At 36.5% G+C, this 15,032-nt stretch overlaps 1 protein-coding gene across 2 annotated transcripts in view; it reads left to right on the top strand.

The window, feature by feature from the left end:
• Positions 1-15,032, top strand: part of PDHX (pyruvate dehydrogenase complex component X) — a 37,606-nt gene that overhangs the window by 7,452 nt on the left and 15,122 nt on the right. For both annotated transcript variants that reach the window (XM_053945292.1, XM_053945291.1), the window contains exons 2-5: positions 436-519; positions 5,300-5,400; positions 10,200-10,405; positions 11,656-11,754. In XM_053945292.1, the coding sequence (XP_053801267.1) occupies positions 459-519; positions 5,300-5,400; positions 10,200-10,405; positions 11,656-11,754 (467 nt within the window). In that variant the 5' untranslated portion in view covers positions 436-458. The remainder of the gene's footprint in view (positions 1-435; positions 520-5,299; positions 5,401-10,199; positions 10,406-11,655; positions 11,755-15,032) is intronic.

The following is a 15,032-nucleotide window of genomic DNA, read 5'->3' as shown; positions in this document are numbered from 1 at the left end:
GTAAAAAGGATAAATAAACATTAAAAAACTTTATCAGTGAAAGAGGTGGATCATCAGCATCTGCAATACTAGGATCAAAAAGGCTTTATGAATTTAAAAGATACGCTTTAATCTGGAAAAAATTCCACAGCCTGAATCAAGGAGAAGGATGACAGGAGAAGGAGGATGTATTTTGAGATGATCAACAAAACTTCAGGTCTAGGAATTCAGAGTTTTTGAATTTCCATTTCTCTTGTAATGTGCCTTTTTTTCTTTGAGCTCTTTGGTGGGCATGCTTGTATGTAAACTTAGAAAAAGGAGCATCATAGTGAATATTTTGTTCAATTATCTTTCAGATTCATGCACTTTTAGTTTCTTTTGTGTTAAGGAGTTAACTGAGAAAAAAAATACACTGAAAAAGTACTCAGTTGAGATAACCACATGCTTGTTTTGCAGGTACACCTGGTATTAAAGTTCTTATGCCTGCACTTTCTCCAACAATGGAAGAAGGAAACATTGTGAAATGGTTGAAAAAGGAAGGTAAGATAGCATTTTCTGTGGTCAGATTTTCCATAATTCTTCAGCTATGTAAATCTATTCTGTAAAAATAAGATAATGTTTCCTGGTTATAGGTCAGTATGGTGATCTATAATATAGATCAATATTTTGAAGCAAAATGTTTGGTGTATGGATGCTGTCATCATGAACTATACCTGCTTTGAAGTTGTTCATTCTTTAAATGCTTTTTTTTTGTTTAATTGTCTTCCAAAAGGTTGCGTTGATCATATTTTTGAAAAGTTTCCATTAGGGTCTTCTAGAGTGTGTGTGCTGTTTTTAATTCCTAGTGTTGTCATGCTGCTCATTAGCTTTGGAAGTCTGAGAGCCATTGACTTTGGGGAGGGTCTCTTTCATTATTCTGCTGTGCTATGCAATACCATGAAAGATATGGTATTTTTTGAATATCTTTTCTAATATCTTAATTATAGTCTACAGTTAAAGCTGAGTGAAATTTAAATTACTTTCCTAACCCTAATACCAAATGGGGAAATTTTTCTCTAAGAGAGCCCAACTGAAAACCAACCTACTCATCCAAAAAAAGCCTGAGTTCCATGCTCTGACAACTATGTGCTTCTGTTAAAATATTTTGGAGCAACTGGATAAAAAAATCTGGATAAAAGACAAGTTTTGTCTTCACGTAGGTTGTATGTAAATGAAAAATGATCTGTAGAAGTGTCAGCAGTTCCTGTTCTGTCAGGCGACCTTTGTCCTGTTTACTCCTACCCTTTCCCTTCTTCAATTTAATATTAAACCTGAGTTTTGACTGTAGTTTTGGATTACAGATAGCTATTGTTCATTGGGATAGGATGCATTGCAGGATGCTTTTGGATAGCAGTAGGAATATATCTTGTTTACAGGCAGTTTTAGATCTCCTGAAGAGATGAATGCATTTGGAGAAAAGAAAATATCCTAAATCTTAATATCTTTGACAGACACAATTTGGATAGCTAAACATGTTTTGACTATTGTACCTAGAAAAGCCTTTTCATTTAGCTTATCCTTTTAAGTGTTGATACACTTCCATTATTGTGTTGCTGGAGAGCTTTGCTTTCCTACATTTTGAATACATTTTGAGGGGTGGCTGGAAGACAGCTTCTTGCTCCAGTAGTGGACTTGGCCTTTTGCTCATGAAACTTTTAGTCAGAATTTCTGCAGAATTTACTGGCAACAATTCAGAAGTTTCTATCAATTTAAAAAATTGCACCAGTGTTCTTGAAACTTGAAGCTTCAGTTAATCAAGTCCAAGATGATGCAGAGAGGAAAGAATGATCCAAAGTTCTTTTTATATTTGTTAGTTGTCAATAGTTGTAAAACATTAAATATCAACAGTAGCCTGTTTTACAGTATAGGATTCAAAATTGCAAGAGAAAACAAAGAGAGCGTGGTAGGAGTTGAAGTAGATTCCAGTTTACTCCCAAAATGAATGAATCCACTTTCCTCATAAAAAAGTGTTGGAATGTAAAAGCTATACAATGGTTTTTCTCAATCTTTCCACTAGCCTTCCACCCTAACACTAAAGAAAAAGAAAGCTTCACACCTATTTTAATTAAATTAAAATCAATTCTTAATTCAATATTAGTCTTTGAAAGTAAACTGTTTTACTATTTTTATTGCTCTGTTTTCTATTTAGAATGAAGACCAAACCCAAATATAGTATTTTGTCTTATTAGCCACATTTATGACCATAATTAGTTCCTATCAGTACTTTTGTTTCCTCTAAGAGTCTGGACAACAAACATAAAGACAATATTAAGATAAATTTTGAAGAAAATAGTGAAACGATTTAATGTTTACACACCTCTCTTGTTGTCCTCTAAGAGTCTGGACAACAAACATAAAGACAATATTAAGATAAATTTCGAAGAAAATAGTGAAATGATTTAATGTTTACACACCTCTCTGTAAGGGATGCTCTTAACTACTTAATTCTCTAGAGTGTTTGCCATGTAAAAGCAGTGTTGTTGCTGAATATGAATGTTTGACAATATGATGTCCAAGAAAATAAATATTTTTAAGCAGTTAACAGTAGCAAGCCACTTGCATATAAAATGTTTTTCTCACTGTATAACCAGAAGGGGTCAGTATAATACTATGTTGATAATCTTTCTGTTCTTTGTGTAAATGTCAAATGTTTTCATTTTATGATTTCACAGGATGGACAGATAATTTCACTACTACAGAAGAGAAAGTGCTGAATTTAATTGATAGCTTTACTTTTCCTTCTCATTGTTAATGCAGTTTCATGTTGATTCTTGTGGGTAATAAAGTCATTCTCACAAAGATAAAACTATGTTTCTAAAAACTTATATTTATTATGTATGAATTTAATGTTGATGAAAGCTGGTAGACTGACAGCCCAGGAGACCAAAATCCTCTTGTTAATGTGGGCAGAAATCAGAAGATGGCACAGTGCTGGCAGCATCCACACGCAGTGTAACTCTGCTACCTTTTGAGACATCACCTCCAGGGATTTCAGTATCTGTGTCCAGTCAACTCTGATTTTATTTGCAACATTAAGAAATGCAGTTTGTATCTTGTGATTTGGATACTTGTCTGTCAGCAGTTGAATAGAGCACCGAGGCTATTGGATGCCAATTGGATCTCCTGGAAGGAAACTCTGCTTCAGTAGAGATCCTAACCATTCAGCTTAGCTATGGGCATTTAATGATTAAAACCAAATCAAAAAACAAACAAAGAAACAAAAAACCTGAACCCCACCCAAAATTTTTCAAGGTCATTATGTATATAATTTCAGAAAGCTCTGGTTTCAGGCAACTTCTGTTGCAAGTACTGCTCGGTTTAAAGTGTAAGAACAAAGATATGCTTTGCAAAAGTGTTCTTTCCAATCCTAATTATTGGGAAAATTGATTTGTAATTGACATCAAACTGAGCACTGATTAGGAGCTATCACAAATATTGTAATCTCTAATGAAAGTAACTATGGTCCTTTCTATTGCGCTTGGGTACTGAAACACGGACAGGACTTGAATGCTGCAGTGAAGTGAATTCTTTCACTACATTTATTGAATTGCATTTCAAATTTGTGGTAACTTTATGGCTGCAGTGATGAAAGGAAAACAAAAAAAAAAGTAGTGGAAAAGTGGTTTATCCAGTTCTCTGAAGACTTTTTCTGTTGCCCTCCCTGTACAAGATGAAATTAGTTTTCTGTGAACAGCTTCAGGTACCCAAGTTAAAATGTGACATGTGACAGACACATGGATGAAGGTATTTGCTTGGCCTTTGCCTACCCTGCTGGAGGCACTGCTGTTGGTCTCTGAGCACTGAGATTTCTTTTTAATGGTGCAGAACACTTAGAGTCTAATGGCAGATTAAGATACAGAGTTAACTTCCTTTCTGCTTGCTAGTCTTAGCTCTGTAAATTACAGAATTTGGCCAACAATTTGATTTCTTAACAGCTGAGAAGTACTTGCCTAATGATCTGATATATGGCCTACTTGAATTAATGATCCAGTGAAATTAAAACACTCATATGGAGCCTAGAGTTTTGACTACCTCTTATAAACTGTTCGTGCTCTAGTTATTGCAAAGTGGAATGTAGCTGTTAGATTATTACATTAAAAAGATGAAGTATATTTCTCTACCAATTTCTGTAGTAGGAATGTTTATGACTGATAAAACTATGTAGGTAACTGAGCTTTTGATGTTTTTATTCAACACAAATGAGGTGTAAAACCTCATTTTCCCTTTCTAATTCATGTAGTCCTGAAACAGGAGATGATATTTTTTATAGTGTTGTCTCTTACCTAAATGTAGGTGGTAACATGCACTAGGTTTTACTTCTGCTCCTTAAGCAAATTAGAGGGATATCAGTAGTTAAGCTAAATGCTTGGACAGGTAATGTTGTTGCAGCATTTCTGGTAATGGGGAAATATTAGAATTTTACTTCATACAAAATTGTAGGCATGTTTTAGGCCTGTATATGTTGTTTCTATAAGGAAAAAAAGCTGTATTTTATTGGAAACCAAAACATTCAACTATGTAACAGTTTTTAATGTAATGTCAATTTTAATGTTGGACATCTAGTCAGTATTGATTTGTTGAAATAATCCAGACACATAATATTTTATTAATCTGCTAGCAGATACAGATATTCTTCAAAAGCTGAGGAAGAGTATGCTTCAGAATTAATCTTGGATTTGTGTAATGTAGCAAAAGCAATTTCTAGCACTTGTGCATATTTTTATTTCACAAGGTAAATATGAATGAATGCTTGAAAAGACAAAGACCTTTCTGAACTATATAGGAGATTAAGCATGCTTGCAGCTGTGCTTTCCCAAAGACATTAAAATTCCTGAGGTTTTTATTTGAATTTCTTTAATACTGTAGATGCCAGTTACAGAATGATACCATTGTCTCCTAAGCAGGTTTAGATAGCTTGCTCTGACTGGTGGCTAGCAGTGAATATGGAAGGCTCAGTATGTTATTCATGGCAATGCTACTGAGTATGGGGTTCTGGAAATTAATTTCATTGTGTGTGTAGCTCGTCTTGGAAAGCCTGCTGAAAACATCAGTACTGGGAATGTGTCAGTGTTCTGCTGCAGCAGTTTGTGGTTCTTGAATCTTGGTGATTTTATTTGGAAAGATCCAATATGATAAGTAATGATGGGGGATCAACTAGCTATAATATGTATTAAGGAATACAAAATAACTGTATTATATGGTGAATATCTGTCTTCCATGGTTAAACAAATCTAAAAGGAAGTGTAGGGTAAGTATTCTTAAGTTCTGTTGTATTTTGCAGGTGACACAGTGAATGTTGGAGATGCATTGTGTGAAATCGAAACGGACAAGGCAGTGGTTACCATGGAATCAAGTGATGATGGCATATTGGCTAAAATACTGGTAGGAATCCTACATTTCTCAGTAGGGTATTATAACTTCAGACTGTTGTTTAGCATATTGCCTCAAAAACTAGTTTAGATAGCTAAATTTCTGCTCAGCATTCAGAAAAATGAACTTGCTTGTTTTCCTGGGGAGAAATAATTGCTCTTTTTGTGCCGCATGTGTACCAGACTATTGGTACGTGATTCTGTATATATTTTAATGGATTTTCACTTAACCTGTTGTTTTGTATGTTTTACACACAGTAAATTATGTCCATGATATATTGTAGTTTATGACACCTCTTACTCTGAGTTACAGGAAAACAGTTAACAATCAGTTGGAATATGGAATTTTGGGTGGTACTTTACCCAGGATGTGTCATCTCTCTGCTAGATTGTCTTGTGCTAGTCATTCAAGGTGGAATGTTATACAACATGGGCTGACCCAAAGAACAGTTCTTGGAGTTAATAATTTCCTCTATCAAAATTAGATTGATTAAGCTTAATAGAAAGAACAAGAACTGGGATGAGTAGGAAATTTTCTGAAGCATCTCAGCTGGTGGTGTATTGCAGCTGTTTCTTCTCTCCCTCCACAATAATTAAACAGGGTGAATTGCAAGAATTTGGAAAAAAATGAATAAAAATTTGAGAGAGGTATACTTTCAGTAAATATTACATTATTTGGTTAGGGAGGTCTCATCTAGGGAATGTCTACCCATTAGGTGTGAATCACATTATCATCCAAATTAGGAATACTGGTATTAATTGCAATCTAGCTACGTAGGAAACAGCAGAATGGGTATGGGTACAAACTGGTTCCTGGAGCCGTGAGAAAATTCTATCCTATGCACAGTGAGACATGTGTTTGTGCTGCTATTACAAAAGTGTTTTGGATTGGTATATTAGACTTCCTATCTCTGCTACAGCTGCATTTTCTTACATCAGCATGTATTTGCACAGTTATTCTTTGCAAAAACAGAAAAGGGAGAGTAGTTTCCTGTGTGGCAGCATTTGAGAAGCAATGTTCTGTTTGGTATATTCCTTTTTTGTATAAGCAAAAGCAACATCCTTTGCAAAAGTGAGTCTTGAGGTAGGTGGGGGGCTGGGGTAGGAGGAGAGGGGATGTAAGATGGAACTCAGCTGTAAATTAACTCTGTTAGGGCTTACAAAAACTGTCATTAGTCTTCTATTTCTACAGGATAACTTGCATTTAAGCGTTAGTGTATATAGACAAGAGTTTTTAAAATCTTTTTCCTTCTTTTAATTGTGTTGCTAAATTGGTGTTCAACTATGGAACAACACATTTAATAGGTTTCAGAGGATCTATCCTGCCATGCCAGGATGAAGTCTCACATCAAGTGTATTTTTTAATCTGTGTTTAGTCTCCATGTAGTTATTTAAATAATTGCTGGGCAATGCTTTCACTATTTTTAAATCTCTCTTCTTCAGTTTTGAATGTTTCTGAAAATCAGTTTTCCTCTGATAACCTTGGCAAAAATCTTGTGCAACCTATTCTGCATTTGCAGATGCTGCTTTGTTAGATAATGTGAGGGGGAGATACAGGGATTCTCTCTGTCAAAAGTATTAAATAATTAATCCTAGAGAGATTAAATAGAAATTTGCTTAGTTTCTTTAATAGTAATTCATGATGGCTAGAAGTAACATTAGTATTTCAGAAGCTGTGGGTTTTTAAATTTCCTATCTTGTATTTCAAATGCATTGCAAATTTCAAAATTTCTCTGTGTGTATTGCTCTTGTGGCACATTTTTTGATAAATCAAACCTCGACTTTCCAGTAGCTACATGATATCAGTGTCATGGAACAGTGATATTCAGCCTTAGGTATATCCATATAATCCAGTAACAATCCAATGCCAAGAGCTGAACCTGAGAAGGAGATGCCAGGAGGTAGAAAATAACTATAACATCTTTCAGAATAAGGGAAGAGAGGCATCTTTTTTGGAGTAACATGAATAGATCATTATGCAAACCCAATTTTTAATGGATTCTTTTAATCTTTGGAATCTAGAAATGGTAGGCCTAAGAGTTAGAGTACAGAATAGATGGGCTTTTATTCCAGTCTCCTAAGAAGTGCAGAAAAACCCTGATGTTTCAGAAACGAAAATAACGAGCAATAAGATCAGAAATTTTCAGATTTTTTTTTTCCCTAGCTCAGGTGTGATCCTTGGTTGTCGTTCTGCACTGTCTGGTGGATATTTCTGCTCTGTATAAGATGTTCAGTAGACGTTTGTGTAAGGCTTATGAAATGAGCTGTGTCAGGTTTGTGGATGGGTGATGATTACTTATTGAAAAGATTGTCCTTCCAAGGGACACTCAGAAGTTTCACATGTGATGTAGCTGATGGGAATTTAAAAATGTTTTCTGCCTCTGAGCTAGCATCTGGCTGGATTTCAGTCACTTCCTAAAAGAAATGCAACAGAAATGTGTGCCTTTTGATGCCAGCTACAATTCTGCACCATCTTGACAGAGTTCAGTATGGAAAACTTGAGTCAAATGAGCACACTGTCTGCTTAATGCTTTGGGTTTTGCATTTAACGATAGGAGGTTCATTAGATTAAATTAATTCAACTTCTGTAACCCTTCTTGGTTTTTCTTGACTGTATAATCCACGTATGGTTTAGGAAGAGCAGGCTAACAGTAAGATAGAAACTCATGCATATATATTTCTTCTCTGTCTGAATAGGTCTTTTAATGATCACATCTGATTCAGTGTAAAATGTAGTAAAAGATTAAAAAGCTGAATGAAATATTAGACTGGTAATTTCAGAATTATGATTATTCTTTCAGTAGAGTTGCTTCTTAAATTAACACTGATTTTTTTTTTTCCCTAAAATGGTTCAATTTGGAACAAAACAGATGATGAATGATTGTTTAAGAACTGTAATTAATTGTTGAGGAATAGACTTAGAGCAGGTACTGGATGTGCAGCTGCAGTCGGAGCTGCAAGTTTTGCCCTGGGTGGGGCACGTGGTGGGAGCACCAGAAAAGGGGCCTTGACCTGGTGCTGACCCTTTGCACAGCAGAGCGCACAGGGACCTGTGGCACTGGCCAGGTGACCAGACACTGGGGGACAGAGCAGGAGCCAAGGACTCAGTAGGAAGACCCCAGACTATTGGCAGCACAGACTGAGGGTATGAAAGCACGAGAATTCCTTTGTTTGTGGTCCCTCCCCAGAGGCACCAGCTCGAGCTGGTTTTGTGTTACTGGGCCACAGTTAAAATTGCTTTAGGAATCCAGATGTCTGAGATTCTGCTATGGGAAACCCAGGGTCAGTCTGGTAAGGAAGACCTATCTGAATGTGGGGCAGGGTGAGCAGGGAGCCAGGTGAGGCATCCATGGGGTTACTGGAGCCTCCTACTTTAAAGGGGCTTTGGTCCCCATTCACATGGTGGGACTGTGACTGCCAGAGTGGCTCCTGGATGGGCAGACAGGAAAGCTTCCCTAACATTCCCTGACATCCATTACCATCTTCTCATTCATGACCTAAATGAGAATTGGTATGGAAACTACTTTGTATAAAAATTCCACTGCAGAATGAGCCAGCGTAAGTTCTGTCCCTTTTTGTTCCCAGCGGAGGAAATAAACATTTACTTCAGTATGTATTTGTTAGTGGCTAAAGCACTATGCTGCAGTGGCAAAACCCCCAAGGGAATTTTACTTCTCTGTTCACTTTATCTCCAATTTTTTCTCCCTGTCATGGTCACCTGTGCTTTGTTGGTTTGTTATCAAAGCTAGGATATTTTTTACTCTTTTTGGCTGCATATAATCATTGAATGTTTTGGTTTGTAAGGGCCCTTGCCAGGGATGCCAACCAATCACTATATCAGGTTGCACAGGGCCCCATCCAACCTGACCCTGAAGGTTTCCAGGAATAGGGCATCCACAACCCTCATAGGCAACCTGTTCCAGTGCTTTACCACCTTTGAGTAAAGCATTTCTTTCTAATCTAAACCTGCCCTCTTTGATTGTAAAACCATCGCCCCTTGTCCTGCCTGTGTAAAAAGGCCCTCCCTTTTATAAGACTCTCTTAAGCACTGGAATGTTGCTGTAATGTCTCTCTAAAGCCTTCACTTCTCCAGGCTCAGCAACCCCAGCTGTCTCAGCCTGTCTTTGTAGGAGAGGTGCTTTAGCCCTCTGGTCATCTTTGTGGCCCTCCTGTGGTCCCACTCTTTACAGGTCTATGTCTTGTTGAGGACCCCAGACCTGGAAAATGCAGTCCAGGTGGGGGTCTCACAGAAGTGGAGTAGAGGGGCAGAATCATCTGCCTCGCCCTGCTAGCCACACTCCTGCATTTGCCTTTCTGGGCTGCAAATCCACACTGTTGTCTTGTGTCCAGCCTCTCATCCCAGCACCCTAAAGTCCTTCTATTTCTTTCAGCTCTCTCTTTATCTGAGATTCTAGGGTTCATTGAGGTTTATGCAGAGGTTTTTTTTATTGTGAGTAATGAAAATGTAGCAGTGACTCAACAATCCAGGAGATGAAAAGTTAAGCAGAATTGTAATAATTTTTCTTTTTCTATTCTAGCTCTGAGCTGCAAAGACTGTGTGTATAAAAAGTTACTTTGATTTCTGAGTGCTAACTTTAGGTGTATGGGATTTGGGGCATAATTTAATGTTCTTCTCCTTATAATAGCAATTATAATTAATTTCAGTCTTGAAATATCTTATAAATAGTAGCAATAAAATGGGATATATCTTACTGATGAATTGTCGTTAATAGGCCTGAAACTTCAACGTCTACTGGTTTTAGTCATATTAGAGTAGACAGTGTAACCTGTAACTTAATGTTCTTAATTTAGGTGGAAGAAGGAAGCAAAAATGTTCGCTTGGGCTCACTAATTGGTCTGCTGGTAGAGGAAGGCCAGGACTGGAAGCAAGTTGAAATACCAGCTGATGCTGGTGGTCCATCTTCTGTGGCTCCACCAGCACCTGCACCTGCCTCAGCTCCTGCAGCTCCTTCAGTTTCAGCCCCTCCTAAGCTGCAACATCAACCTGGGAAATTGCAGTAAGTTTCTATGTTTGTTATCAAATGGAATTCTTCATTAGATTAGTAGAACTGAACCAAGAAATATTTTTGTCCCTTTTTACCTAGTAGTAGGCTGTTATTTTGAAAATGTTTCAGTATGAGTGAGGTGATAAACCTTGCAAGCCTAGAGTACTTCTTTGCTCATAAGCCCAGTAAGTCAATTTGAACAACATAATGTTATTAGAATTAAATGTACTTATATTCTGTCCTGAAATTAAATTATGAAGGATTCTAAGCTTACAGTTGGAAAGAAGTTGTGCTAATGCAGGATGGACAATAGTGCTTATGCATCAGATGCTAGGTTGTACCTATGACTTGTTTTCTATTTATTTGAGGAGGGAAAAAAAAAAAGAAACAGCCCACTCCAAAGTCATTACAAGCTCTTGCATTTTCAATTTTAGAAAAAAATATTTTAATGTTTTCATAACAATGGAGTATGAAAAGCCAGTCGGTTTATGTGCTCTTTGTTAGTTTGGTTTGGGTCTGTTGGTATTCTAAGCATTGCAAACATCTCAGAGGAGGGGCCAACTCCAGAGTGTTAGTCAGGTAGCAATAATCCATAATCACTTTGTGTCCCAGGATATATCCTGTTTTCTTATTTGTGCTTATTTTTTCCCCCAAACCTCATTGCCTTTTCTATCTGGTTTGCTGTGTTCTAAATTCTGCCAGCATTTAGATTTTCCACATGCGAGTGAACGACAGCTGAGGTCATTGCCCAGGCATTACCTGTCGTAGGAGGATGATCCAGGAAAGGATCCTTGAAAGGATTATGTGTTTCATTTTAGTACCAAAGAACATCAGAAGTGCTGTTTCACTGCAGCTGTTAGAGATGTATCAGCATGTTTGGAACCAAATGATCATTTATGACATGGGATGTTTTTGGCAAGGGCTCAATGGACCATTCTTAAAATTCAATGAGGTGCAAATATAGTCTCCTTTGGGAAATAATGAATAGGAGATTTTTGTGGAAATACTTGAAACCAAGTATTTATTCTTTTATGAGTGTGCTATTGCTTTGTATCTAAGAATTCTAAAACATTTTGTCTAGATGTTGGCTTTTCTCCTCATTTCAGAAAGCTAATCATATTAAGATGCACTGGGTACGCTGTACCAGTGTGCTGTGCTTTGTAGTTGACCAGAGAGAAATGTAGTTTCGTGTGATGTACATTAATGAAATAAGTTAATCTTACTATTTAAATGATTTAAATTTTCCTCCCTCATTTCTTCAGGGTTCGCTTAAGTCCTGCAGCTCGTAACATTCTGGAGACACATGGACTAGATCCAAGCAATGTTACACCTACTGGGCCTCGAGGAATCTTCACTAAAGAGTATGTAGATAATTTGGTAAACCTACAACTTTTGATATTAGAGTAATCTCCATTAGATTAAAGTTTGCTTATTAAAAAAGTCATATCTTTGTTCCATTTATTGCTATGGATGGGTTTAGTTAGATTTGAAAAATCTGTTGAAAAGATAGAGAGAATGGATTAGGAAGTATTTGAAAAAGCCCTTAATTAAAAAAAATCCAAAACATATTTGTATTTTTGAAGTCCCATCTTAGCTGTGTAGTACTGCTGTCACATTTCCTGCAGCTCAGCCTGATGGTGGCTATTGCCTCCTAAGTACCACTATTAGCTACCATGGTTGACCTCAAGAATTTTACTTCCCAAGATGCATATAGAGCCAAAATCAAATACCAGTGGCCTGTTTTCTTCAACTCATTTTCTTCAGGGAGTTCAGATATTTTTTTTTTTTTTGTTGCAGTTCTGTTCTGAAATCTGTCAGGATTTCATTTTTTCCTATTTTTATTAGGCTGGGAGAGCAATGAAGTGTAATCATAATAAATTCTAGAATTATGGTTTTCTCCCATTTTGCTTTCTCCTCTCTATGATTTAAAAAATGTTTGTTTACCAAGCTGTGGTTTTTTTATGGTCTAGTAGTTTTTTGTACCTTTTTGAGTATTTCAATGTAATGATTGGCACTCAAGCCTTTGAATGAGAAAGTTAGGTGTAAAAAAATGTGGTAGATCCAGTGCATTTAGCCTTGAAATGATGCGTTCTCTTCACATGAGAATGTATGTTATTGGAAGTGAGGATGTTGGCAGAAATAAATGTTTTTGTTCTCAGTAAAATTATTTCTTTTGACAAATACTATCATTCACTTACACAGACTTTGCTGGCTACTGCTATTTTAGTTCCATTCAGAGACAACCAGGACCAGGTCAGTGTAACTTGGAACTGGAGCCAGAAAAGTGGCAATTTTTCAAAGCTTTTTTTTTTTCTTATTACCTTTGGCTGAGCTGAGATGTAATAAAGAATTGAATAGATAGAATATGCTATATAACAGCAAATCATCAGAGAGAGTTCTTTCTTAATTATGTAAGTGTAATGGTAATTTATGGTGTGGAATGAGGCTATGGCAGGTGGAAACCCTCTAGGACTTGGAGCTAACAAATTAACACTTCCTAGTTGTCATGGAGATATAGCAAAGATTTTTCTGTAGTTATGAGAATTATCTAGCAAAATAATTTCTTTTTAAAGCTGTGTTTTTCATACAAAAGATTTGACTATGAAATGTCAGTTTAAGATGAAGAATGTCTGTTTTTTTTTAACCATTCTTTTGAAATGGGGTTAATCTTTCAGATGCCTACAGACTATTATATTCAGTTTGAAATTAAATGTGCAGATTTTTATAGAGAGCTGCTGCAGATATTCAGGGAAATACTTTCTTTGCTGCACTCACCAGACTACAAGAAAGAAAGATATAGAGTTACATAAGCAAGCAAAATTCTTTCCCCCAACTTTCTATCTTTAAATTCAATTAACTGTAAAAATTGCAACAGCAGATGGAACTTCCACTCTACTGGTGTTCTCTGTCATGACCCTCTTGCTTAGTAGGCCAATACTTTATTTATCTGTATACTTTTATTTTTATTTCTCTTATGTGTCTGTTCAAAGTTAAGTTACTATTGTTTTTTTTCTGCCTGTTTTGGTGTTGGTTTTGTGTGTGATTTTTTTCTATGAAGTGGCAGGGTTTATTTGTTATTTTGAAGTGATATCCTCTTATATCACTTAATTTTCTTCAAAAATGTCCTAGAAAATTGGTATGCCAGTACAAAGTAACTCACATATTCTGTCAAAGATTGTACCATCTTTCTACTCATCAGCTCAGACACTGTTTGGGAGGGCTATATTAAAATTGATTGTTTCAGCTACTACTGTCCTTTCCCATTCTACTTCATAGTGGTCATGGGATTTATAAGTGCAGCCATGAAAAGGCTGGTTATTGAGAACTGTGTTTTTCTGAGGCCCTGTTGCTCCCAGCTGTTGTTAAGTCAGTGTGTCTTGGGATCTCTGAGCTGCTCAGGCATTTTCAGCTTGCAAAGAACGCAGAGCACACCCATGGAGTGCTGTTTTACTGAAGATTAAATTCATGTGCGTGCATTGAGTATGAACTGACCCTGGGATCTCTGCTGTGTGCAACTTGTTAGCTGCTGTGTGGGAGGAATGAGCTCCTTCTATAATGATAGTGCAGTAAGTCTGATACCTGTAAGTTTCTGATGTGCTCTGAATTTCTGCTAACCATTTGCCTTCTTGCAGGAAATCTATGAATTGAGTAAACAGGTGTAAACATGTGAAAAGAGAATGTGAAACATATGAAAGGGGTTGGGTAACAGTAACTGCCACCACAGGAAGCTTGTGTCAATCCATGCATCTCTTGTTGCATCCTTGGATCCTCAGTGATTCTTTGGTGTCTGTTTAACCTAACTTGTATCAAAAAAAGTATATTTTGAACACAAAATACTCAGTTTGCTTTCGCCATTCTTTGAGTTTTGGCTAGCATGAAGTGAAAAGACTACACACTTCTGTAGTAGTGGTAAACTGAAACGTAACAGAGTTGCCAGAATCTGTATATTTCTAATAATAACAGTATGGTAAGGCAAATTTTAGTTTAATGAATGTTTACTAAACATTTACATATCTTTACTAAACAGATACATATCTTTTCTGCAAAGCAGGCTGCTCTTTCATGTTTGTTACCTCTCTTCTCTTTCTCTGTTACTGACCTATGTTGATAGAAGTTTATGGAGTTGTTGGAAAGATGTGACCAACCCTTCTTTTTCCAGTTCTAATAAAATATCTATTTACCTGACTTTTACTTAAACCTGTTCAATTTTATTTGCTTTGATGCCTCTTCTAACTCTGCTTATATTCAGGCTTGCAGTGTTGCAACCATGACAGTCATTACACTGATGTACCTGTTTTTCTTAACCAGTTAAATCATTTGGAATTGATGGGGGATCTCTCTAGTCATATGTGTGTATAGCAAATACATGTGAACTTAGATTTTTATATATGTGTCTTTCCTACAATACAAGTCAGTTTCAGAAGGTCTTGAGTGAATCTTTTAACCTAAAAATAAGCTCAATTTTGGCAATACATTTTCCAATTAACACACTAAAAACCACCAAAACCAGATGGTCTCTCCTATAACTGCTAAGTGAGAGCCCTTAACAAATTTTTGGTAGCTTCTAAATGTTAACCAAAAAGCTTGCATTATGTCATGCAGTTATTTTATATGTCTCAAATTGTAATGGTAGGGAATG

Source organism: Vidua chalybeata, chromosome 6 (genome assembly GCF_026979565.1).
Source record: "Vidua chalybeata isolate OUT-0048 chromosome 6, bVidCha1 merged haplotype, whole genome shotgun sequence".
NCBI classification, from domain to species: Eukaryota; Metazoa; Chordata; class Aves; order Passeriformes; family Viduidae; genus Vidua; species Vidua chalybeata.
The sequence above is the reverse complement of the archived record's forward strand: the minus strand, read 5'-3'. Positions and strand labels throughout refer to the sequence as shown.